The sequence below is a fragment of the Scleropages formosus genome, chromosome 7 (assembly GCF_900964775.1).
Source record: "Scleropages formosus chromosome 7, fSclFor1.1, whole genome shotgun sequence".
Taxonomy (NCBI): Eukaryota; Metazoa; Chordata; class Actinopteri; order Osteoglossiformes; family Osteoglossidae; genus Scleropages; species Scleropages formosus.
In genome coordinates, this window is record NC_041812.1 from 30,162,533 (window position 1) to 30,190,269 (window position 27,737).

The window sequence follows — 27,737 nt, forward strand, 5'->3', positions numbered from 1 at the left end:
AAAAATGGCACATTTATTGCTACATTAATGTTATATACATATTGTATTTCCTGTTACAGAGACAGAAATTTTTCAACTTGTTGCTGGTTTCTGATGTGCATCAACAATACCTTGAATTTTTTTTTTTTTTTTTTTTTTTTTTTACACTGGTACAAATTTGAAATGGACCAACAATGGAGACCGCAATGAGAAGCACACCTTGGGGGACAATGAAAATCATACAGACCCCACACTAGACTGCGTGCTACAATCCTACTCTGTTCTTAGGATGCTATTTGTACATTTCTAATAGAAATTCACAGGTTATGGTAAATAACCCTATTTTTACTACCTAATATAGTAAAATAAAGTAAGAAACTTTTTACTGAAAATTTTCGATTTCAAAAATCTAGAAAGAGTAATATTTAGGATTCAATAAATTTTCTTACAAGATTATCGTATAAAAGACTAACTACAGTGAAAAATAAGCCAAATGTTTTTTATTTTATATTTTTCAGTATTTTATGAAGGTAAAGTAAATGGGCGTCGGGCGCATCTAACAAAGCAAAAAGAGGACCAAAGCAAACCGACAAAACAAACAGAAACGAGGGTAAACCTGTGGTACAGGCGGTGATACATGTTATCTCTAGCGTTTTTCCTAACATTTAATGCTCAGAAACTAATATGAAGAACAAGGCCATATATAGTTATATAACAGATTTTTTTTAGCAATTACAAAGCATGTACTTTATTCAGTGTGTTAAATAATATTTCAATGGAAAGTTAAAATTCTCTTGATGCATAGCCAATTAAAGTGTGAGTTTTCAGCCTTGTCTTCAGGGTCAGAAAATGAATATAGCCGATATGGAAATTATAGAATGTATGAAGTGAAAAAGGAAAACAAGAGAGACTAGCAGAAAGCAAAGAAAAAAGGAAATGAAAGCACAGAGACAGAGAGAGCAAACTAAAAATATCAAGTGGTGAGTGCCACTCTCCAGCATGGAAATAAAATGCTCAGAATCGCTTTCGTTCGTTTGTCTCACCACCTGCCAGAGAGACCCAGTTGCAGTCGGCTCCCCTCACACACAGGTTAACCCTTTAAAATCAGAATAGTAAGTAACTTCAGTACTTCAATGCTCAGAAGAAAAGAACAACAAAAGCCATTCTAAATAACTTAGAATTACTTTCTGCTAACTCACACTTGACGTTTACAAGCTCATCTATGAAGCCTAGAGAAATGATTTGTATACAATTACAAATAAAGCAATTAACTTGGTTACTTTGAATAATGTACTTCCATATATTTTTTCAGTTTTTAAGTTTGTTTTTTTTTTTCTTTTTTTTATTAAAAGAGAAGGGAAAAAAAACAACAACACTTTCAATCTGGCCAGATGATGATATGGTCATCGTTTTGTTTCTACTCAGAGTGACCTATTGTTCCACTGCAGAACTATGTAAATGCCACTGGAAACCAGCACAGAAGCCCAAAACATGACTTTTGTACGAGTGACTGTTCGACCAACATAAAACAACTCAGCATGAGTCTCTTCTTTCACATGGAACACTATATGGCAAAGAAATGAGAGTAACCAGAGGCCTAGTCCCTTCATTTAAGACACTGTCAAGTACGTAGGGAATGCTAAGGGTGTTCAAATGGTGGGGCAAGTCATTTTTTCTCCCCTATGCCTGCCAGCAGCACATGACAGAAAACTGGTCAGTATGCAGCAAATGTTTTAGGAAAACCACAGTTTGAAGTTTCCTCAAGCCATAATGTTCCATAACCGGCAGAGTTCTCGAAGACAGTCGCGCCGCATTTTCCTGCTCCCCTTAACTGGGCTGCTAACCGCCAAGCCCAAGGAGCACACAATCTTAACCAGAGACTTGTGAGCACGTAGTTTTGGTTAAACGCTTATCTGCCGAACTGATAAAACACAACGTATTACGCTATGCTTAAAATGGGTTGCTTGAGTCCTTCACCAAACACCGCCACCACTTAACGTTAGGGCAAGTATTGCGATCAATAAGCGGTGAGTACAGTTATGTTGTTAGTATTACTACTTTAAAGTTGCCTAAACAGCTCAGCACCAGCCAGCTGAAGAACAACCAGTGAAGGGCAAACTGCAGATCCACTGAATCATCATCATCATCATCAAAAGCTTCTCAAAAACAAAATACTTCATCACTTTCCCTTTAGACAGACTTATAAACTCAGTAACATAATAAATAATAAAAAAAAAGCAAAGCAATTGTGGTTACAATGCATTTGTCAATTCAGCGTAGGCACAAGTCAATGTCCACTTGTGGCGTGGAGAAGATCGCCACCGCCTCCGATTGTTCCGGTGCGACGCACTGCTTCGCAGGACAGGACACTATGTGCAGAACTTTTCACTTGTGGGCAGAAACTCGCTGATTGGTGCCAAATGGCTTCGCAGAGAGATGTTCACTCGCCATTTGCGGTCCAGGCTGTCCGTTTTTTTTTTTTTTTTTAAATTCTTAAATCAAAGAATTGCTTTTTTTTCTGGATTTTTGCTGCAAGTGGTTTGTCTTTAGATTTTTTTTCACAAAGCTGCAAATTCCATCTGTCCTTGAGAAGCAAGGTCATCATCTCTTCATTACACACAATTGTTCTGGATCATTTTGATCTGCAGGGAACAAACAAAAACAGGCCTTCGTTAGCAAGCAATGCAAGACAGCAGTGTGGCACAGTTTGGAAAAGTAACATTTTCTCATTATTTAACATTACTTCCCGTTCGTTTTGCACAAAAATCTGTGTCCTTAATGCTAGATATCAAGCAATTTCCCACCATGATCCACAAAGGATGGGTGTGAAGTCATACCTGGCCACAGTTCAGAGGTGGCCCATGGGATTAACACCATCAGCAAGGCTAGGGTGGGCTGCAGGATGCACTTGCTGGGGGTCTGCCGGCATGCCTGATACCTTCTCCTCCTCCCTGCGCTTCAGACAAGCGGCTTTGGGGTTCAAGTTGCGCTCTGTGGGGTCCGCAAAGACATATTTGGGTTTGTGGGACGCCACTTCATCTCCCCGACAATGTTAAGAGGTCCTGTGTCATTCTTTTCTCCCAGCAACCTCCCATCAAACCCAGTGCTTCTCTTCCTCTCTCATTCCACTCCCCTGGTACTCTCTCACAGCCCCTGCTCCTTCAGGAAAAACCCCAGAAAGATCCTGGAGAGGCAAAGCAGAGCGTGACCCTTGGAGGGCGCTGAGGAAGGGCAGCACACTGACCTCTGACTTGCTGCTCCAGGCTCAGTATGACAGCCACGGCCTGGTGCAGGATGAGCAGCTTGGTCTGCGGCTTCTCGCTCTTCAGGTGAAGCTGGCACATGCGGCCCAGCTCCTTAAAGGCCTCGTTGATGTCCCGCACCCGCAGCCGCTCACGGGCGTTGTTGGCCATCCTGCGCTCACGCTCTCGCTCTGCCTTCTGCTCTGGGTTCAGTTCCTCATCTTCATTGATGCTGCTGCAAAGGGCAGAGCATACAGACACATGCATAAGCACAGACCCCAGGACAAGATCAACGTACTGCCATGGAACATGGTTTGGCGTCACTGGTTATTAATGTCACCTACATCACATTAATGGTGCAGAGCCTTCCGTTCATTCTATACTGCTAAACCTGCAGCTGCGTGGTAGAATTTAATGTAGCTCCTAAACTCTGAACCTGCCAACCTTTGCCCAGAAAGTCAGCCCCTTAATGGACCCGGTCATGCTCTTTATGGAATTACTACTCAGCTAGAACAGAAAGCACAGTCACCATGTCTAGGAAAGCAGGCAGCCAGAGGTCTTCCAGTTCTCCCTCTCAGGAATTACCTGGTGCGGGTGCCTCCTCGGGGAATCTTGATGTCCCTCTTGTCACTCTCGTTTTCAGACTTGATGTCTTCAGAGGAGGGACTGTCATGTAGCTCCTCTTTGTCCTGGTTCTCCACCTTGAGATCCAGAGCAGGGGTCACCTGGCCAGCGAGGCCTCCTGGAAGACCTACAGATAGATAGATCGATCGATCTTTACTGTCATTGCATAGTACAGGTACACAGCAACGAAATGCAGTTTAGCATCTACCAGAAGTGCAAATAGTAGAACAAACAACTGCTAAATTGCAAATTCTCGGGAGACGCTGAGCCTCGTGTTGTACGCGTGCTGCCATCATCGTTGTAAACACACATCACAATGATATTAGCCTCATGCTAATATGATATCACACCCCTTCTTTACAGTATATGTTACGCACAGATGTGTGAAATAAACAACAGTTAAACTATAAAAGCAAAACAAATGGTAAAATGAATCATATGACAAAAAAATAATTTGGATGATCCATTTCCCTTAGAGTATTTCTGCATAGCGTGATATTCACACATGGAATATGGACAGTGTACACTAGGTCTTTGTGTTAACATCTTTTAAGCTACACATTTGTGAAGATAGGAACAATTTTATTTAACCTTTCTTCACTTGTCTATTTTCTAAAATGTGTCTGTACAGGAGAAAAAGTAACCTGTGTTTCAGGAGAGCACTTAGAGTTGGCAGCAAAACACAGCCAAACAGTATGGGAGTATGGTACCTCCTTTATTTAGTGTTTACTGTTCTTGTCTGGGGTTTGCGAATATCCATGACCGATAACAAAAATACGAGTACATTGAAATGACATTTTTTCAGTACTTTAAGTTACCTTTAATAAGCCTGAAGCTTATGAAAATGTCTTACAATGTTTTTATTTAATACTTATATCCTAGACTTTTACAGATCCCATGCAGCATATAAATCAAGGCAGATTTCTATTGTTACACTTTCACTGACCGTAGATAATAAAGCAAAGCAAAAACAGCAAGAAGATGATGAACAGTGGTCACCCTTACGTGATGAAAAAGGAAGTCGGGAGATGACAACTTTATTTTTCGTAATTTAGAAGTAGACAGGCGGGGGCACGGTGGCACAGTGGGTTGGACCGGGTCCTGCTCTCTGATGGGTCTGGGGTTCGAGTCCCGCTTGGGGTGCCTTGCAACAGACTGACGTCCCGTCCTAGGTGTGTCCCCTCCCCCTCCAGCCTGGGTTGGGTTGCCGGGTTAGGCTCCGGCTCCCCGCGACCCCAAATGGGACAAGCGGTTTAGACTGTGTGTGTGTGTGTGTGTGTGTGTGTGTATAGAAGTAGGCAGTTCTAATGTTTCGAGTTCATAGAAGATACTAAAAGTCCTGTGACCGACACATCCTGTCCAGGGTGTACCCAGACGTGCACACTACATTTCCAAGATAGGCGCTGGATTATTATAACCCAGCACTAGACAAGCAATTGATGAAAACAGAATAAACACTAAAAGTCTCACAAAGAATTATTTATTACACTTTTACCAAGGGTTTATAGAGAAATTAAGCTGTATATCTGTATTATAAAGCTTCTATTAATTAGTACATAGTGTACAGCAGGAATTTCTTATTTAGGCCAAAGTAATGTGTAGTGAATGCTGAAGACATTGGTAGAAAAGTCTGAAGGAAAGTGATAAGGGGTGGTACCAAGACCAACCAACTGACCTCTGAAACCGTCGCTCTGGTGGTTCAGCTCCGAGCTGGAGGTGGGCCCGGTACCAGGCAGCCCAGCGTGATTGCTGTTGAGGCTGGTGGCATCCTCGCGGTGACCTGCGACCTGGCACAACCCAAGAAAAAGCACAGCCAGAAGTTAATGTGGAAAGTTTACAGTCTACACTGAGAACAAACATAAACGCTCAACTCTTGTTGAAATACTATCACTGCTTCAGTCCAGTAAGTGCACCGAGAGATTTATTCCCCACTTCTCCGGTCTGGAAATTGCCCAATCACAAGAATTACCAAAGCAATGAGGTGTACAGATGATGTAAACCAAACTCTGCATCCAAGTCATCCTCCAGGGGGTGCTATAGCATCATATTTTTCATTGGAACTAGTGCACTTTGGGCACCAAGAAGTGACAGTGAGCACTCACAGTAACTAGGTGTGGCTTTTTATGGAACGTGTGTCACACCTGATTTCCTAGGCCCATATTTTCAGAGCAACCCACAATACCAGTGTCACTGAGGGCACCACCAGTGGCCTACAATTGCAATCAATGCATGTTCTGCAGCTACACGGCTAATTATTAAACTGAGGAGATGGGAAACTAAGGGTCCGAGTCTGAGAAGGGAAAAGAGGGGAAAGGGCAGGGGCACAGCGCTTCTGTCTTTCTTTCCCAAAGGAAAATCCTCAATGCTGGCCTCAGTTAACCCTGCCCCCCCACTTAACATCTCCCATTACTTCCACACACTAATCTTTGTCGTGCTCTCAACAGGTGTCCAAACAAGCCTTTGTGCTCATCTGTAGGCGGGGCTTGTGGTGCCAGAGAAGGAGGGCCTCTAGGACACTGAAGGGGGAGCACTCACATCAATAAACACACAAGGGCTGCTGTTCACAAGTTGGGATTTCCATTATCATACAGCTGAGAGCTCTGTTCTGGATGTGCGGGATGGATAAAGTCCCGCATTGCCCGTATCCTCAAAAACAAGATTTTATTGGAAAACTCCTCGCTGGAGGGAAATCGGCCTTGGGGAAGCAGCCAGACCGGGCCAAGCTTTCTCCCAGAGTTGGTTCCTCCAGCAAGCAGGGTGTTTATGTAGACATTGACCCCTGCCTCTCTGAAGCCTCTGGGACACAGACACAGTCCCCCGCTGTGAAATGTCGCTGTGCTGCAGCCCACGTCACCATCAGAAGCGAAGAGAAAGCCATTAGAACGCCCTGCTCCATGTGGCCCTCCCAAGCTGCCGATGACTACACAAACAGCCGACGTGTTCCTACAGGTGCAGAAACCTCAGGCTGCGAGAAAAGAGCAGTGTACACAAAGCCGGCCAGCCGGGACCCCCTGCCATCAGATCTGTGTGATCCACTACTCTTTAGGTGGTGAAGAACCATGCAGTCTGCTGTCAGTAAGACGAATGAGAAAGTAGCTGTAAAACAGAAGCAGGAAGTCTGGAAGTTCTCTGTATGACACTGCAAAACTTCACCAAAGAGAGTGCTCAGCCTGTTTGCTGGTCCCTTATAGCTATGTAGATTTGAGAACCAAGTACTGTGGAGTCAAACAGGAAAATTTTATACAAACACTCGATAAAGAGGAGTCACAAAATAAAGATGTATCCTTTATCACACTTCTTGCTACCTAACACATTAAAGTGAATGAAAGGAAAGCCTGAGGACAATAAATTGCATTAATAGTGCTCCTTATCGTTTCATAGAAACACAACATTCCTACTGTGTGTAGTATGATTGAGAAAAGATGTCTGCATCTCAGCGTGCATCCTACTCAGGTAGGAATGCCTCTCTGGGGTTTTGGTCCATTGGCCTGGCTGTACACTTTCCAAGTTGTCCCTTGCGGATGAGCACTGTCAAATTTCCCACAGGCCTTCATGTTGTGAGCAGTTTACTCTGAGGACCAAACGTGTGGCATAAGAAATGAACATGAGCCACTTAAGAGTGATACATGTCTGCTTCCATGACAACAACCTGTGTCTTGATCAGAGGTGTAAAGTTAACACAGAAAGCAGTGAGAAACAGCTGTAAGCCAGTTCCTGCTCCTGCTCTTTGCAGAGCTCACTCGCAGGACTGACTTCATCGGTTCAGCGCACTCAGTCCGAAAAGGCTTTAATCCGGATCCCACCCACACCCTGCTTTCTAAGTCTGTCTCCCATATTGCCAAAAGGAGAAATAAATAAGGACTGAATTACCTTCCACTACCTGGGGATTAATTTAAAAGCGGTTTCCTCTCTTGTTACTTTACACTACAGCTGTGTTCAAATCCTGTCTCTGGAGAAGGACGCAAGGAGGAGGTGTAAGAAGTGTCAAGCCAAGCTTAGCGTTCCAGCACCCTCCTTACCCCGCCAGGAGTATCCACACTCCTCACGGGACATTCCCCAAAGCGGAGCGGGCGAGCCTGGGTCCAACCCATCTGCTTTCCCCATTCACTACTTCTTACACACGTGGAAAATATGCATGTGAGCGCAGAACGGCACTATCGATATGGCTCCATTAAGCACTTTGCTGCGGCAGTGAAAACACACACAGAGGCCCCTAACCTTTCAATCAAAGACTACAGCTGAATTTAAATAGAAAATGGCTGTGGACACGTTACTGGACATTTCTAGATTGCACAAAGGCAGGAACGATCCAAAAAAAAACCTACCACCAAGGCATATTTTGCTGATTAATGAAAGAGAACTAGTGAAGCAGTAAAAAGTTCATTTCAAATGAGCAAAACCCATTATACCATAGACGCAGTCCGACTGGAAAGCAATCCTGAAGCTGGAAAGTTTGTTCCGATGGTCCCCACTGGGGCACTGTGCGCTTGTCCAAGGATGCTGTGCAAGTCCGTGGGCAGATTGGGAGCGGAGCCCACCGCGTGGTTCCGCAGGACGTGAATGGCATCATCCAGCCGGTCTAGCCGGTCCTCCATGCGGGACTAGGGAGGAGGGGAGGAAGCAGGGAGAGTTTGTAGTGAAGTGTAAAAAGTAAATGGAAGACACTACAGGGAGGATTATATATGGTCTGCACAGACATGCAGTTCTGCTATAAAGGAAACCAGATATTCACAGAAAATACCCATGAACGTGGTACACAGAGCCATTTCAACCTGTGCATCAGCAGCAGGAACAGGTCCGTGACAATGACAAAGTCAGTGGGTTTCCCCATTACAGGCCCTGCCAATCTGGTCATCGGAATGAAACCAAGCATTTTATTTCCTCTGAGGTGACCGGCGCACTCGTGTGGCACTGCAAGCTGAAATGGCAACCAGGGAGGAAATAAGGCACACAAATGTGGGGACGGAAACAAAATGGACCCTTGGCAAAGTGCGCGGAAACAAAACCAAAAGAAGGTGAAGACGATGGGTAAAGACGTGGCGCCATGCATGAAGGGAGCGAGTACCTCGCAAACGTCCTTTAAGAATGACATTGCATCCTGTAGATGCTCGTGGAGCTGCTGATGAACTCGATTTTTCTGGTAAAGGTCAAGAAAGGAACACGAGAGCAACAGGACACAGGTTTAAAACGGAGAGCGAAAGAAAAACAGACACAGTCGAGGAGCCAAGTTAGACACAAAGGCGCTGACATGTTCGTTTCGGCATCAGTGGAGACCGTGACACTACCCCCGCCTCAGGCTAAGAAATTACAGCCATCCACCCTAGCCTGCCGCCTTCTTCCTCCGCATGTGACTGCAGGAAAGCGTGCAAGCGGCTGCAGGTGGCTGGTACGCTCATGTTCAAATGTTAGCGCGCAGGCGTGGGTCACGGCGAGTGCTGAGCTCCAGAATCAGTGGGCCCCGGCTTGTCCCTTGAACCTTGGAGCTGCCTTGGCAGCCAGGTGGAGAGTAAGGAGGACATATGGCAGGGACCACACCCTTACGATCAGTTTGTGAGAGTCCACAAAATTGTCTGCCAGAAATGTCCCCGGAAAGGCCGGAGTCCCCAACTGTCCCAGGATGCTCTGAGCAACGACATGTCGGAGGTTGCTGGACACGCCTGTATTTGTGTGTGACTGATAAAAACTGGGCAGTTCTTCCAGACAGGGTCTTACCAGGGAGAGCAGGGAGTTTTCGTAGCTCGGAGATGACGGGGTCTGGCCAGCTGCACGCGGCCACTGGTTGGTACCTGAAGAGAGTAGGAAGAGAGAGTGAGCAAGGTGACTGTGGCGACATAATAGCCAGCACATGCCATCAGAACGTCAACACTTTGCAGCTTTGGGGAGCAACAAAGCTTGTCCACACTCAGCACGCTGTGCGCTTCGCACAGGCCAGCATCCTGTCCCATCCCATTATTCTTTTGTGAGCTGTTGTTCTCCTGGGTTTGGGTTGAATCATTTCCTGTGACTGGCTGGCCTCGGCAGGACCGCAGCAGCCGTTAGGATGCGCGCCGCATCCGGCCATTAATGAACTAATGCCGCCCAAAGACCAGCGGAACAATGCAGCCTCTGTTTGGAGCTCACTCTGGAAAGAGCCCTGTAGGAGGGCATGCACTTCCTTCCCTCGACGCTGCCCCCGCAGCGGCCCACCCAGCTCCGCAGCCACACGCCACAGAGGAACCGGCCTGCAAGCGAAGAGGGTGCCAAAAGCGAGCGCAACTGAACGGATCGTTCGTACAGGCACTCCAACTTGAACTTGTCATCACACACCTACTCGTACAGATACAGTGTCGCACACAGACAACACTAACAGCAGTGCAGACTCAGAATGGCCACTGGATTTGTAGACCATTTTTTCACAGAACGTTAGGGGACACCAAGATAAAGGCAGCTAAATCGAGCCTCAACATTTTTCACTTCTCTATAATTTCATCTGATCCGATATCACTGTAGGGAGGCAAACTATAGAGAAGAAGAGTGAACAAAGCTCAAGTGCACGAGAAACAAAGGACGAACAGCTCATGGTTCGTATGCAGACCTGAGGGATAATGAGAGCAATGCTTGGTCTTGGCCAAATATAGCACTGAGACTCCAACTGGCCAGCAAAGCACAACAGGAAGTAATGAATTACACAAAGCCAATGGTGTATATATCAAAACAGCTCATAAATCTTTGATGTAGTCCAAGAGTAAACAAACCTCCCAGGTTATTTATATAAAGCAGAGTTTGTAGGCCGCGTCTGGGCCGGGCCCTCGCAGCCGAGGTCTGTTCCTTATTACAGAGCAAGGACTTTGTGTCCGGCGTACAATTAGTCTAATCTACAAATGAGGACTTTGTTTAGATTCTCCTTTTTATTTAGTTTGCGTGTCAGAACTATTCCCATCTCTTCTCTCTAGCCTGCCCTTGCTCTCCAGCACAGAGATAACTTTGCCTTTTTACTGACAAACAGCATATTTTTTCCAGAAATGTTTCACTAAAAAAAAGTTACAACCACCAGTTTTCACAAGAGCAAGGTCAATCCACATCCATTTTTTTCTTTTTTTTTTCTTTTTAACTTGCACCAAGCCTTGGAAAAGCTTTAATTAGCATTCTATTGTATAATAGTTATCCAAGGACAGGAAATTAAGTGGATATATCTGCTGCATAAACTTTTCATTTCTCAAAATCCATGTTATTATCCTAATTATGAAAACATTAAGAGACAAAACATTTTCAAAAGGACTTAAGTTCTTTCGTGCTATACAAACATAGTTACTCATACTGAAATTCCAAAACACAATCCCCCCCCAACAGAAACTAACAAGCTGTTTGTTATGACAGTGGTCAGAGATGAAATATCTGGCTGCTGGGAAGTGCTCCATTTACTCTATGGGGAAAGTATCCTTCTCATCTACAGTTGTGTTGTATGAAACAACCTGCTGAGACTGTTCACCCCATCATATCCAGAGTGATTACAGACCATCCTTTCTTCATGCTTCCCATGCTCTTCTACAGAGTTCTTCATCTTGGTGTCAGCTCAAGAAGTAGCAGTAGTAGTAGTGTGCACGTCAGTATGCGAGTTGTTGGTCGGTGTGTTTCGAGGTGCCTCATCATGTATTTGAATAGAGAGGTTTCCAGAGAGTGACAGGATTGCCTCCACCCATCGAGTTGCCACGAAGGCAGAGTAAACTTGAGCTCTCAGTACCCCCACTAGGCCTCGCAGCAGCCGGCCCGCAGCATGAACACGTCAATGCTCTGCAGCAGCCTGGAGGTGCCGGTCAGGGCTGATGGACAAGAGGAGCCCCACCTGTGAACGTAGGTACCTTGGCACAAGTCCACCTCCAAGTTACTAACATAACTCTTCCGCTGGGCATCTTGACATGAATGGTTCTGCTTCGCTGCTTGCTAACCTCCCAGAGATGGTTACTCTGGCATCAGACTAAACTACACATCACCGAAAACACCCCTGAACGTTACATCCTATTTAGTGTGAGCTCTAACATACAACAGTGCAGTGAAGTTATAAATATACACACCTACACTTCTCACTTTAGTACTTGAAGAATCACATGATCCCATGTCCATCTCCACACCTATGCGGAGAATCAGTTGAACAACAGCTGGACTGTGTAACCCCTTCCCAAGCTAATTCCAGAGCTGGGCCTGTGAAGGTTCTGTATCAGTGTCAACACCCTGCAGAGCCCCACCTCACAACATCCTCATCAGCCCCTCACACCCAGGGTCAGGCTAACAGACAACACCTTTTCCAAGCCCTGTCCGTGGGGGGAGCAGTTGTGCATGAGTTGGGACAACAGCTGAGGATGAGGGTGGAGTGGGGTGGGGTGGGCTGGGGGGCTGACAGCTGTCCTCACTACATCACACCCTGGCAGGCTGAACTGGAACACAACTGCTAAAACAAACACGGGGTGTCCCCTCAATACAACGTGGGACAAACATAATTTTACCATTCACTTTTTAAAACAGTTTTCTCGTTGCTTGTTTCTTCCTCTGCAACTGAAGGGTATAGGCGTGTCTTGGTGTGCACGAATGTGAGAGTTAAACATGTTTGGAGTTTGGACCTGTGCGGGCTGTGCCAGATCAGAAACAAACAATATGCTTTTCAGAGACATTTAAACCAATACAACACATTCGTGGAGAATGTGAGAAGTGGTACTGAAAAATTGATTGCTGGCACTTTAAAGTGACAATTATTACATAATCAGTATGAAACAAGCATTGGCTCAATCAGTGCAAAGCACTTGAGCTTCATCAGTTTTAATAACTTTATATTTCTTCTCAACAATTCTGTGGTTAACATAACACTGTGGGATCTGTCCACACAACAGTGATGCTGGCTGTGTGTCAGAGCACGTCCTGCAGTCCCCGGTGGGCTCTCCCATTGCCGTCCTACCTGTTGTGCCCGCAGCGGGCGGCAGGGGTGAGGGGGAGCCTGCTGGCGTTGAGGAATTGGACGGAAAGCTGCTGCTGGTGTGGTCAGGTGAATAAATCTGTGAGCGGGACAGAAAAAGAAAAAAGGGGGGAAATCATCCGTGAGTAACACACCTCACAACACAACAAGCACCAGCTTTCTTTTGTAGGCTCTCTAAACGAAAAATTCCTCCCATGCAACACTCTGCACCTACTGAGCAGGAAACATCACTTACAATAGATTCACAGTGAATTACACATCCTACGGATGCTGGTGCCATCCCTCACAGGGAGCACAGCCAAATGGGCTCATCAATCCACCGGCCCAAAAAGGTCCTGGAAGGGGTAGGTGGAGGAACACCAGCAACGGGAAACACAGGGCCATACATTGCTCATTGTGACACCTGCATGCCCGTACCCTCCATTTGACACATCTTCCCACTCATCATCTCCTGGATGGGAAGCACGTGGCATGGTGTCTGACACCACCCCAGAATTAGTTCCGCTGCACCAACAAAACACAAATGTCAGTACAAATATGGAGCCCTTAAAGACACAGAACTGTAAAAATAGACCTAGAAATGACATTTCTTCATATATTTGCTGCAGTGCTACTCCAACAAACAGGAACAGAAAGAGGCAAAGACAACATTGTGATTCTGAGGGACACGGGCTCCAAGGGCAAACAAGTGCTTTTCTCACTGCTACAAAGAGACATTAAGGTGCTTTGTAAACCCTGGTAACTGGGCCGTACACTTTGCATGCTGCACACAGCATGGCCAACGGTAGAGGTGGCCAGGGAAGGAGAGAGAAAAAAATGGCCAGTCGCCAAGCAAGTCAACATGGATCGTCGTTCATCTCCAGTCTGCTTGCCCGCCCGCCCGCCCTCGCTGGAGCGCGCTCTCAGACCGGGTTATTGATGCACTCTAATAAAACCACACCGCTGTTTGATCCCTCCTATATCCGTAGCGCAGACGACGCGCCAGATAATAGCCGACCAGGAGCAAGACGAACGGCCTGCCACTGTCTTAATGTGGGGAGACAAAGCACGGCAGGCCAGAAGGCGCCCTGAGCTCACTCTGTCACACCACACCGATCCTCGAGGCAGGCCTGGAAGCTTCCGGAAGGGGAGAGAGAGAGAGAGCGAGAGAGAGAGAGAGTGTGTGTGTGTGTGTGTGTGTGTGTGTGTGTATATAAGAGAGAGAGAGGGTGGAGGTTCAAGACAGCTGTCTGCAGTGCAGGGGGCTGGCAGATTTCTGAAGCCTGGAGATTATGTTTTCAAAAATTCCTCACACAGAAGGACGGCTCTGCTTGTTCCAACATAAATTGGATTAAAACAAGTTAATCTCCCTTGTTTCAAATTTCGATAAGGGGATGTTTTGTCACCCAGTGAAAAACATTTCATGTAAAGCTAGGGGAATTTAGAATTCAATCCAACTAATGAGTCCTCAGAAAAAGGAATCTGTTAAGGAGGAGCTCAGTGAAAATTTGAAATAAAAACAAAAGTGATATTCATTAGTAAGTGATACTCCTGTTTCACAATAAATTACACAGCCTTCAGCTCCTACTGCTCATGTTACCATCATCCAATTTTTGACTATTAAAAAAAAAAAAAAAAAACAGCTGGCAGTTGACACAGCCATGAAATACTTTGCTGTACTCTACACCTTTAATACTGCGCCATACGCTTAATCCGAGTAACTCTGGACAAAAATGTCTACTAAACCAATAACTAAACATAAAAGAGGGGCCTTGCAATACCCTGCTTGCTGTGCAATCGTGTCAATCCCCCCCAGCAAATGTGCAGCCCCTCATCCTGACTCCTGACCTCGCAGGACTGAAGTGTCCCGATTGTCTCCGATACTGTCGTCCCCAGCAACTCCTCCCACATTCAAACCGCTGTGTTGGCTGCTCTCCAGCAGCGTGCCAGGCTCCTCCCCCCATCAGTCATGCTTCCCGGGCAACGGGGGGCCAATAAACAGACAAAGGCAGCACAATGGGCAGCCTGCAGAGCTCAAGCGTAACTCCTACAGCCCCCATATCCCCTCGCCCCCCCCCCATCCAACCGTGTCCATTACACAGCAGCTTTGTCATGCTAATGGAATTGAGTCTAGGAATACAAAAAGACTTAATTTGTGATTATTATAACCCCCCACCCCCCAACCCGGTCCCATTCAGCAAGCGTGTGCTGACGTGCAGCCAGTTCCTCCTGCGATTTCTGTCCGAATCACTCCTCCCCGTTCCATGTGAATCGGTGAAAAAGTAAAGATGAAAATTTTGACCACCAGAACATTTGGACTGCATGGGCAAGAAAAGCAAACTGTCTCACACAAGAGCTGCAGCCAGGGTGTATGTTAATCCTCCAAGAACAAGGGGGGCAAGCAGTGTTCAATTTTGTTCGGACTAAGGAAGCCCCCTGGAGACATCCTCAGGGGTTACTGTCTGGCAAACATTCAAGGGAAATACATTAGGAAAAAGGAGACAAATGCACAGGTTTTCCACCCATTTCTTCCACAACAGTTGCTTATCCAATCTAATGCATAATCCATGGGCTTGGGGAAGTCACAGCAAGCAAGTTTTTGTGCAGCATTTCCTTTCCCGTGTACCACCCAGATTAGAACCACAATCATCCCGGCTTAGACCCTTAGCTTAGGCCCAGAAACAGTCCCAGACACATCCTTTGGGCCCTGTGCATTTAATCACAGAGCTTTTGCACACTGCAGCAAGTGCCCAGCAGAGCAACGAGCTTTTCTCCCGATACAGCATTTGTCCTGTAAAATCACTCTGAGACACTGCTCCAGGAAGATGGCAGGAAAGAGCTTTGCACCAAGACCGTTTCTCCTGTGAAGCACGATTTAAAGATGGCCCTGAAAGCATTCAAAACTCTGAAATCAGCAGCTATGAGATGGAGTCTCCCAACCCCCAACACCTTCCCCTCCCTGCCCAGAGCTTCCCACCCTCCCCCACAATAAAAACCCTTCTTTTCTCATTCCCCTGGTCATCTCATGTTGAGATAAACACACATAAACCACATCTAAAACACCGCACTATCTAATGGAAGAAAGGAGCAGCAAGTGCTGAGGAGGTTAGAGCCCTGCATTCAAAAGAATCTAGGTTCCAGTCCCACTCCTACTACGTAGGACCGTTTAGGCAAGGTATATTTGCTTCACTAAATTTTACAAGGTAAATTGCTACACAAATTACAAAACTGCATAAATGGGTAAATCACTGTAAGCAGTTTAGTGTACAAACCTAACTTTATAAGTAACTTTGGGGAATAGCATCAGCTAAATGAATAAATAAACACCAACAGGTATGACTGGCCCAGTTGATAGAGTTAAAACACCCCGACCGCTACCCCATCTGTTTCTCCTCCCGCACACTTTCTTGGGGAGCTCTGGATGGAGAGAAGGGCCAATAGTGAACACAAGAAGCAGGAGGTACTCACAGAAGCCAAAGCCTTCCCCAGCGCATCTCCTGTCTGGGAACTCCCGCCACCATTGCCTCGGGCCCCAGCTGCCAGGAAAAGACCAGCAATCATCAGTCAGGTCAACACACACACACACACACACACACACACACACACACACACACACACAATGTAGACAAAACCTGAGGTTCATCAGTCAATGAACTGAGCTCAAAGGAACTAAATCTAGCCTTCAGCAGGGATATTTAAGAAACTCCAAGAAAAATCCACCTGTGCTTGAAAGACAGCCGTGTACAATATGGTAAGCCAATAAAATGCACTACCAGGAACAAGAGATTACTCCTCACTGTATATGTGCATCAGCAAGACTTCAGCAGGGCCATCTGGCAACATACCCATGACGCTTTCCGTGACGCTGACAGGTGGGGTGCTGGTGGCAGTGACGTATGGTGATGTGCCGCTGGCACTGCTGCGGTGGAAGCTGGACATGGGAGGAAGACTGGCGGTCACATCGGTTGGTGACACTGAGTGCGGAGGGTAGTTCTGCGTGAGGTAAAAGAAAGAAGAAATAAATTTCATTGAGAAAACAGAGATGCAGGAAGGTCAGCGCCTGACATGTGAGTTGTTTAGGTCCTTCTGACGGGAAGTGGGGGGAGTCATAGCAAGGCAGCAAGACAGACTAGATGCAGTAAACAAGGCACTGGGTGGCACTGTGACCACTGCAATAAGCCCCATCTTTACCGAGGTGGGGCAACATCCACTATCCAGAAGAATGAGAAAAGGTACTGGGATGAAATGACCAGCTCAGGACAGACAGAATGACACAAAACATAGGCAGACAAGTCGGGCTTTGGACTGTTAAGGAGAAATGTTCAATACGGCAAGTCGGCCAAAGTAAGCAAGAAATAAAGGGTATAGATTTGTAGGAGTTTTCTACATGCCCTTACCAGACGGTCGTGCGAGTGCAGGCTGCTGTAGTTTCCTGATGGCGACATGTGAGACGAAGGACCCCCCAGCATCCCGCCATAGCTAGGCTGGCTGATGCCATTGCTTGAATTCCAGGGGTCAGTAGAACCGTGAGTCCCATCTGAGTCGGAATCAAATCAGCAACATTAAAATACACTATTTTGTCTCCAATCTCTCGCATCCTCACCATGAAAAAAAATTCTGTTTATTTGCTCTTTACTGAAAGCACGATTATTGATAATTATACTTGTTAAAATTACACAGTAACAGCGGTATATTTAACAAAATGCAAAGCTTTAATGTGACAGCTTCTAATAATTACTTAATCCTGCACCTCAGCATAAAAGTGCATTGCTATTACAGGCTGTAGGGAGCCGGTTTCATCATATATCTACGTATCCATATTGTTATAATACCGATATATTAATGAAAATCATTTATAAAGCAAGAAAGCTGGATTTAATGAGTCCTGTGTGCCACAGCCCACACTCCAAACAACCTCGGGCGGCTTGGGACCATCCCACAATCAGCTCTTATTGCTGTGAAACACAAGCTGTGTCCCGAGCACAGCTGAAAAAACACGTCTCCTCCATCAGCTCCTCTCGTCTCGGGGACCTTGAGCGCAGACCAGGGGAGCAGAGGGATTTGGATTCCGTGCAAATTCCCAAAGGCTGGAGTGTCCTTGGAAAGCAGGGACACTTTGCAGCAACAGAATTTTGGTGGAACTTTCTCTTTTAAGCAGAAAGGGCCTTAATGATTCTTCAGAGAAAGCCACACTCTACACAATGCCAGAGTTATGGTGCCATTAATACTCCTCTGTGCACAGAGAGGCAAGACAAAAGGCTAACAGGAAATATTGTAACTGACTGATGCTTCAGGAAAATAATTTAATTCCAGAAATATGCACTGCATAACATTACATTAACTTAGCAGATGTTTCAATCCAAAGCACGCAACTGGAAACATTAAAGCATATTCAGCTGGATTTTAAAGTCCAGCATTTCCTAAGGGTAAAAGAGCAGCTCCCTTGCTGCTTGAGTTTGAACCTTAAAGCATTTTATAAGGCTTTAACCACGAGTCCAGACTGCGAAGCGTGGACTGACAGCACTGCCTCACCCTCCGTCACAAATTCTGGACAGCTGTGCGACACCTGCAAATGGCCTGGTAAACACCTGCAGTACAACACTTTCGTTGCACGAGGCCTGGCTTCACTCACCAAAAAAAGTGCTTGCAAACATGCTGCTGGGAGGCTTTGGAGATGGGAACGAGGGAGAGTCTCTGTTGAAGTCGTCGGAATTTGGGGATGGTGCGTAAACCTGCCAGAAGAAGATAAGCAACACAATCAGCAAACAGACACTTAACATTAAAGGGCACAACTTTTGCTGCTTAGCTGCGATACAGATAACGGCACCTGACATGCAGTCTTTCTTTTCATCGGCTTCCCTTAAAACTCCAGAAACAATATTTTCACTGTCCTAAATTCTCTTTAAACTCTACCACCAGCTCCATATTTCCAAAGACACAAAAAGCTTGTGGTCTGAAGAGAGGCTCTTTGCGATAGACAGGAGACAATCGTGTCAGACGTGAGGTAAGAGCCACCGGGATGACCCGAGGGCCCGGGGACGATTATTTGCACGCTTCATGTGTTGCAGTAGCCCTACAGGCTGGGGGGTTCTTCCCGGTCTCAGACAACATAGTGCCTACACCAAGGCCAGGTCACTCTCCCCCGGCCATCAAATAGCAACAGCTCATAAGACAGGAACAAAAAATAACCCTTGAGAATATGATAAGTATTAAGCTACTTTAGTCCAAAGCAACTTGAACACTTTTTGCAGATAAATTTTATACATACTCCTTTAAATGGCTGTATTACGCTTTGCTAAGGTGTGTAAATATTTTCTAAACAAATATCACACAAAATACTGAACACAGGGTATTCTCAGTGGGGTGAACTGGGGGGGGGGGGGTGTACGGTTCCTGCTAGGCCAGATGTCACTTTAATGGTCTGATACTACATAATCAATACCTTCTAGAAACACTGACTTCTTCATGAGAGAGCACAAGTACACAACTCCTGACACATTGAGAGCCTTAATTCTTTACGAAATTTGATCAGCTCAAAGGCACCAAAACATCTGGACCCATGCTGAGAAGGTCACAAATTTGCTTTGAAGAACCAGTGAACAACCAAATAAAAACAGTCAACAACTGAACATGGGAGCGTGTGACACTGAAGGCAGTCCTCTGCCAATCACACTAAAAGGCACCGATATGGTGACAAGATTTAATGACAAAAGTAAGAAAAGCTAAGAAAGTTTGATGGACAAATGAATCAAAAAGGAAATGCACATTACCACTTAACACACCGTACATAACACTCCCTTGTGTTCATGAAAAATAATTTGTTCTCACAAGGTGCCTGCGGTGTAATGATACATGGTCAGGAGAAGCAGGACACAGCTCAGCCATGTCAAGGGGCTGTAGGAGAAGGCAGAAACTGGCGCTATACCTCTTCAGGACAGCCCAGCTCCATTCCTGTAACATGTAACACACACCTGCAGAGCATGTGTTCCACTTGCACTTGTCCTGTTTCCTACAAAAATGCTTTTGTATTAGTAGTAAATCATAACACTGGAGTTTTTAAAGACTGTTCAAATCTGAAAGAGATGCAGCAACAACCAAAAAAAAAAAAAAATCTAATCCAAAAAAAAAAAGTCTAGTTCAACTTAACACTTGCACAAAACTCGCAAACATACACCGATGAAAACGTATACATGCACACACAAACAAAACGAACACGCCTGCGCTGCACCTGCTGCCCCACCGGCCGCTTTGATGTGGAAATGAACGGGAGCCCCCGGCGCTACACTAGCACCCACAGGGGGCGGCCGGGAAGCCGACTGAGCGTGCACCCTGCCAACCCCCCTCCCGGCTTAATCAGTTAAGATTGCGCTGGGCACGCACGGAAGAACCGGCTGCGATTGTAAATGACCCGAGCGGCGTGGTTCCCAAGGCGACCCCGGGTCAGACTGGTGCACCAGTTCCTCTTCGGTCCCCCCCACCTCAGCCTCAATGGGCAGCATATGGCCTGGGATAAAGCTAATTACTCCCCCCCAGCCCAGCGTGGGCTACCCCGGTGCAACCATTAGCAAATGCTCCACGGCACCAGGGACCACCGCCAGCCCTTCCCTTTCTACCAGATTCCTGATTAAAGAGCCGTCACTCACAGCACCCAGAGTCATTAGGAGAGCTAAGCTGCTGGCCCTTTCATGCCCCTTCCCAACCGCAGCTTTCTGCGGGCGAGTGCGGTAAAATCGGACAATTAGCAGCTAAAATGGCTCAATATGTGGGTCACATATGAGGGTGCAGGCATCAATACACGGGGGCTCACGGGTTTACACGTTGACATCTGAGTGCACGACATGCGTTCGGAGATTATTCTCACTGCTGAAAAACCATTCTTACTCAATACTGTTACGTAAGCCCACCTAATTTACGCATCTGCCACAGTAAAGCTATAATTCAGGTCTGGTAACTTGCTTGAGGGTACTTCAGAGTCCCTGCTGGGAACCGAACTGAAAACCTCCAGCGCCTTTAACTAACAGGCTACCTGCAGTGGCCGCTGTGGCATGGCCACGAACAGCTGTGCGCACCCAGTGATCCTACATGACCACAAGGGAGGAAGCTGAGCGAAGCGGTCTGATGACAAACACGAGAGGCACCAAGAAGCCCATTGAGAGAAGGTGCAAAGTGGGCTCCCTACACAAAGCAGCAGTGAAGGCAGACGACAAAATACCAAACATTTCTTCTTGATAAGATGTTACATTTGTGAAACTGTCGCCAATGACTCTTCCGAGGCAAACTGTCATGGTCACGGGTTTACATCACAGCTGAGAAAAGTCAAAGCAAAACATTTTAAAAGCCATGTCATACTGTGAACTCATAGGTTAACCAGGAAAAAAGCAAACTTTCAGTGCCACATGGGACAGCTATTTAAACGTAATGCCTCTATAGGAGAAGCTCGTCATCTACTGCACTGAGTCATTTTATTATTCCAGGATTTGCTGACGGTTTTCATTTCTTAGGGTATTAATCATCAAATCCTTATTTAAGTTGAGGGGTTTTAAAGGGGAAGGGCAACACCTTAGAAAAACACTGTCCGTTCCCAAAAACCCAGCAAAACGTGTAGAAAAACACCCCAAAATTCAAATCAAATAGGAGGAAAACAACGTCTGAACTCTTTGCACGCCAATGGCATTCCCAGTGTGCCACGAAGGGGATACATGGGACTCGAGGCGTAACTTTCAGACAACTCAATGCTGAAACATAAAACAGACAGTTAGCTGTCAAGAAACCTAACACCATTTCACCAAAATAAATAAATAAATTTAAAAAACCCACACATTCAAAATGAAAATCAAAGAAGGGACAATATATATTTGATCATTACGCAGTATTTACCAAGTGCTCCAGATGATAATCACAAAGTGCACATGCTACTAATTGCCCCTCTCTTCCCATCTGTGATACAAGTCTGGAAATACTTAATATTACAACGATCAAAGTGGTCCTTTTTGTGGTGCAGGAACAAAGAGAACCAGGATAGGCATCCAGGACGCTGCTCGGACCACAGCCATCACTGTACCCTGTCTGGGACACATCCCTCGCACCCTGGCTCCGTTTGTTCCCTGATGACACTAAGCAAAATCTCAACAGCACTTCTAAAGCAACTCATTAAATGATTAAGAAAAAATTTTACAGGAAAACGAACGAGAGCTGTGATAGCTTCAGTGCACAGCTGTACGCAATGCTCCGGGACACACAGGTCCAGCCCCTTCCACATGGAAACAGGTGTGGCCTGCGGGGAGGCTCAAGAACACACAGCGACACATGGGGAGAAGGGACGACGGGGCGACACAGAGAACCCACTCGCTTTCCAGACAGACAAAGCACAGAAAAGATCACACAGCAAACACAGGGGTGCGTGTGTATGACGGCTCAAAGCGCGCTCAGCGCCCGTGTTGTTGCGTGGGGCTCCCTGCAGACTCACCAAGGGCCCTGTGATTGGACCCAGATGGAGCCACAGAGATGCTAACCTTAACAGGCTCTCTAATCACTCCCAGACTTGTTATTATTTCAAGGCAGCCGGGAAGACGGAAAAAACATTTCCATTTGGTGCAGTGCTGGACTAACGGGCTAATTCATTATTTCTCCCCACCAAAGTCTACAGGAAAGGGACTAACTTTGGAATTCTTAAAAACTCTCCCACGGAAGGGCATGTGCTCATACGGAGATGCCATCTTGGTCTTTAGCCACGTTCTCCTAACAACATCATGCGAAGACGAAGTGACACAGCAGTCAGCAAGTGCTTTTGAAAAGTTCTGCAGGGAAACACATGGCACAAAAAGTTCAGTCAGACGGCAGAAACAAACACTGGGAGAGGAGCGGGCAGGGAAACAAAAGGGCAGGCTGTGAAGTGACACGGTACTGTGTGAGTCCTTAAGCACTCCACAACTCTGGAGCCTCCTGCTCCATGGAGCGCACACACACACACACACACACACACACACACACACACACACACACACACACACACACACACACACTCACCGACTTCCCGTTGTAGTAATACATTAAAGAGTTGCTGCCCATTCCGGGCACAGGGTAGGCGCAGTACATGACGAGCGAGCAGCGATCGCGGTGTCTCAGGCTGGAACACACACTCAGGGCACAGCGGCAGTCCGCACGCGCTCTCCCAACACAAGCATCGAAGCCGCTCAGAAGGAACTAATTCCTCCAGCAGCGCTCTCTGCACATGGGGCTACTCAGAGGAAACTTATGCAAATGAGGACTGCACCAATGTAGGCAGTGTCAGTAGGGGTGACCGGAGTGGGAGCAGGAGGAGGAGGAGGATCTGAGGGCTTTACTTCCCTCCCTAAGCTCTCTAACTGCTGATGGAAAGACGACTAAAGACAGCAAGGGGGGCGGGCGGTCGACAAAGTCACTCAGTCAACTGACAGGATGGACGTTGCATATCCTGATGTTCTCTCCTTTTTCTGCTAAGCTGAAATAATGAAATGTAAATAATTTTAGTGGAAACCCTAAAGAATAACAAAAAAAAAATATATTAGCACGCAGGAAATTTTAATACTGTCTTGCTCAACAAAGAGCAGGTTCACTGTGGAGTGCATGGTGTACTCGTCAATACTTGATTTCTGTTTAAGTTAGATGGGTGGCTCTCATGAGAAAGCAGGGTTGCCCTAAGCCCTGCTACTTTCTGAGGAAAAACTGCCTGTCTCTAGCTTTACATTCACAACTTGTATGTTAAACAGAACAGTGATCTGTACTAATTGGCCACGACTTACTGTATTTATTACCTCTTTCAGCTGACACCTTTATCCAATGCAATTTACACCTTTTCACCAGTTTGTACAGCAGAGCGTTCTTACCCATATGTAGAGGGCAACAGTAAGTGACTGACCGTTCCAGCCCTGATTCCACCCACTCACAGAGAGAGAGAGAAAGAGAGAGAGCGAGAGAGAGAGAGTCAACAGCTGCGTAGGGGCCTGGCAATAATGCCAACAGGACCACGATGCATCAATTCCATTCCCCTGACTTATGGGAAAGGAGTCAAGGGGGTTTTTCAGGTTGGGCAGCTGAAGGGCCTGTGACTTCATGTCTTGAAGCCTTATCAAACTCCCAGTCCCACACACCACCGCCACAATCCTCCGTGTGGGCTTGGGTTCCATCTCTCCCGAACGGCCAAGGGGACACAGCCACGTTTGATGTGCAGATCGCGCCGAACAGCACGCAGCGCAAACACGCAGTAAAACCCTACTCGGCGGCGGCCTTTCATGTGCGAAACCAGAGCTTCCTGGAACGAGCGCGGCCCTATGTTCTCCGAGACGACGCTCCGCACGTTATTGTTAGGAGAAGATGAAAGCTTCCTGCCCCGCAAAACACACACTTTTCATGATTTCTTCACAACTGCCATTATTTATTTCTCTCTGTTCTCAAAGGCGCTTTTAAAGCCTTCCAAGCTGCTGGTCCACACGCTGGTACTGCTTTAAATCTGGACCCATTTCAAGTTGATGCAGTGAAGAAAACTTCCACGATTAAAAAAAAAAAAAAAAAAGTTTGTTTGAAGAGTCCAGTTAACTGCAAATTCAGAACATGGCTCTGATAAGAAAGCAAACAGCAACAAAAGAACAAGGGAAACAGACTGGGGAGAAAAAAACTGATGCAAACAAGTTTTGTTTATATATCTGATATTTTAAGACCACATAAATTTTTTTTAAACTATCTAAAATACAATTCAGTTAAAAGGGACTGTGGTTGAGATTCAATTATACATATAAGTCAGTATTTTACACTTATGCCAGCAGAACCCTCACCCCCTCCACACACTTGTGCAGTGGTTTGGTCCATCTCTCCCCTTTAATCTCACACCCCGCATCTCTGTCACTTTAGGGGTTAAATGGCTGAAGCGTCTCTCACGCTCTTAGCCTTTCCGCCGAAGGCAGACGTGTCGTCAGCAGCCGTGGCTCACGCGACTCGGGTCCGAAAACGACCCGGCCCGTGCCTGGCAGCAGATGTGGCGGCGCTCGGATTAAAGGTACAGATAAAGAAACATGTCTGCCTCCTCCTCCAAGTGGGCCAAGTCCTGGCCCTCCTGACCTGACTCCACTCTAATCACACGAGATTGTGCAGCTTCTCTGGCAGCGGTTCTGTTTGGGTTTCTGCAGGTGGGTCACCAAAGCACAGACTGTCTCCTGTGTCTTCCGGCATCGTCTTGGTTTTTTGCTTCTCATCCAGAGTTCCTCCCGCTTCCAAAACGAGCGCTCAACTGCTTTCTCCCAAGTTGACATCGTACAAGTGGGATCATTTCTACACCTCCAAGGGCAACCATGTTCTGGAGCACTTTCCACGCCCCGCAACTGCCCTCTTAATGCTGATGAATGGTCCAAAACAGGTGCTACATGTGACAGATGATTCTTAAGAGAATCAAAGCAGCCAGAAGTACCACCCAAACATGACAGCAAGGTGTGAGCATTTGTCCTCCAGTCTCACTGACCTCATTCCCCACATCGACACAGTTCCTAATTCCTCTCGGGGGAAGTTCGTTTGAAGGCGAGACCTCATTATTTATAAAGCAGGCTGTCTGGGGGCTTTGCGGAGTAAATATACATGTCCTGTAGTGCTGCTTCTGCCAGACTTAATCCCGGCTCAGAGCCAAATTGCCCGAGACCTGGTTACACGACAGCCTGTTGCTTTGTCCCACTGCTCCCACCTCTCCCCTCTTCTTGTTTACATGTCTGAACACAATGAGCATCCTGGAATTCACCTGCCCACATGCATCCTGCCTGCACACTCGCCTAGAAACAGCACTCCTGTTCTGGCGATTAACGACGACTTGCGACCCATGAAGCCTGACGAGAATAAGACCAATACATGGGTCAACAGCTCACATGACTCGCTGGGGTGCTGGTCCCTCATATGAGGGCTACATGTGTTGCACATAAAAGGGGATGCGCACACAGCCCATGACACAGGACCAGATGCCCCAGTCGCAGAATTAGTCCTACCACAGTGATACTCACTCTCATCTACCTTTCTGTGTTATACTGTTTGTTTTCTGATACATAGCTATAACTGCATTAAATTTACATTTATTCATTTTACTAACACTTTTCTGCAAAAAAGTGACATACTAAATTACTTACAAATATTGAGCAATACATAAAGCTGGGCTATATTTCACTAGAGCAAGTTTGGCTAAGTACCTTGCTCAAGAGTATTACAATAGCAGGTGGTAACAAAGGTCTGAAGTTTAGTCTTAAAATCCACAATCTGGAGGCACCAAGCATGATGGTCTCACCATGTATGGTTCCCTTAAAAATTCTCAGATTTGTTTTATGTTGGCTGCTCATTAAATCATTAGTAGTCTTTGCAAAAACTGTTCAGTTTTTGGAGTGATAATAATGAAGGCTGTTCATTAATCACTCATTAATAATATCACAGATTAAAATGAAATTCTAACACTGCAAACATATGAACAATTGTAAATAAAATTAAATATGGGGCATTAGAACCTTTGATTTTTATGAATATTAAGTGGACCACTTCCTATGAAGTGGACCAGAGCATAACACACTGTCCCCTAGTGGCTGGCTGTATACAGTACATGTATGAAAAATTCTACTCAAAGTACAACCCGACAATAGGTAAAAAAATCAAAAGGATCAAGAATCGGAAGCCTGAGGAAAACTTTCTCTGCTCTTCAAAGGATATTACAAATATTAACTGCCAATAAAAAAATACATGCAAGTTATAAATAGCTAATACTTTGAGGTAAATTGCTTTATTTAAATGTATATTAAATGCATATATTAATGGATGTTATTTTGAACATGTACATACTATATACAGTATTTGTATATAATGCAACACATACATATATACTACAAGCACACACAAAAACATACAGTATTTTTATTTTATACGACACTGTTCGGTGTTTGTAGAACTATCTGCACAAGATGAGAACAAAACTATTTGCGCAAAGAACAGAGGCAGCCCATGGTACATGAAAGCACCAAATGCACAACATCAAACACCCATCTGTGCTGTGGGTGGTACAAGGAGGCCGTCACATACTTTATAAGGAGGCTGCTCTGTGCGGTCCCAGGTAGGCCTTGACCTCCTCTCAGAATCTCAGGTTCAAAGGGAAGAACTGTTCAGCTCTCTGTCTTTAGCCTGTAAGCGCCACTCCCACCTCTAGGTGGCACCCTTACTAACGTTCTGCACTGATTCATACAAAAAGGGAAGGGAGCGCCAAAACACAGAATTGAAATCCATGCGTGCCACCCATGCAGCACCAAGACATCAGGTGTAGGGTCCTCCTGTCTGTCTGGACCACGCTGCAGGTCCACATGAAGGTCGTTGGTATCCTGCCAGACTCACTGCAGGCCTTCAGTTCCTCTTTCTCCCCATCTTGTTTCTTCTGCTAACTGAAACTCACCGGCAGAGAGTGTGGTGCAAGTGATCTGTCACAAAGCACAGTCACCTCATCATCACAGTCAGGGCCCTCATTTGAAGTGTTACACTGCCTTGCCTCTCACACTGCAATCCTTACCACCACCAACATCACACCTATTTATCTGTGGCATGGCAGAGGGAAATGCCGGTAAACACAACGTACAATTTTCACACTGGACACACGTGGCAGTAGGCTATATATCTGGATCCTTGTATGAATACTGCAAAAACCACAAAGGTGTACCATTGTCCCAGAATGCATCTTGCTAACATTTTGCTCCACTTCCCCCTGGGTCACATGCCACTTTCACATGCAGGTGCAACCACAAAACTGCCAGTTGGCATTCTATCGAGCCACACTTGACAAGTAGCATCAGCTCGCACTTTCGTACATTTTCATTTATGCAGCATTCTGACCTTACCTAGGGCGCAGCATCATACATCTAGATTTTTTTGCATGTTACAAACACTTATTTCACAGTGCTTAGCACTTTCCAAATTCATATCAGAAGTGC

The 27,737-nt window shown here is 46.0% G+C and overlaps 1 protein-coding gene across 6 annotated transcripts in view; it reads right to left on the minus strand.

Annotated features, from left to right (window-relative positions):
* Nucleotides 1-447: 447 nt before the first annotated feature.
* LOC108929064 (transcription factor 12-like) overlaps nt 448-27,737 on the minus strand; it is a 70,054-nt gene continuing 42,764 nt past the window's right edge. For 3 of the 6 annotated variants that reach the window (XM_018743367.1, XM_018743365.1, XM_018743368.1), the window contains 13 exons: nt 18,401-18,500; nt 17,166-17,305; nt 16,614-16,761; nt 16,237-16,304; nt 12,772-12,868; nt 9,558-9,631; nt 8,911-8,982; nt 8,255-8,446; nt 5,521-5,632; nt 3,807-3,972; nt 3,224-3,456; nt 2,817-2,970; nt 448-2,621 (listed from right to left, as the gene is read on the minus strand). In XM_018743367.1, coding sequence (XP_018598883.1) covers nt 2,828-2,970; nt 3,224-3,456; nt 3,807-3,972; nt 5,521-5,632; nt 8,255-8,446; nt 8,911-8,982; nt 9,558-9,631; nt 12,772-12,868; nt 16,237-16,304; nt 16,614-16,761; nt 17,166-17,305; nt 18,401-18,500 — 1,545 coding nt within the window. In that variant the 3' untranslated portion in view covers nt 448-2,621; nt 2,817-2,827. Of the gene's footprint in view, nt 2,622-2,816; nt 2,971-3,223; nt 3,457-3,806; nt 3,973-5,520; nt 5,633-8,254; nt 8,447-8,910; nt 8,983-9,557; nt 9,632-12,771; nt 12,869-16,236; nt 16,305-16,613; nt 16,762-17,165; nt 17,306-18,400; nt 18,501-22,794; nt 23,001-27,737 lie in introns of those variants that run through there. The other 3 variants (XM_018743369.2, XM_018743370.2, XM_018743366.1) reach the window with 3 other exon arrangements.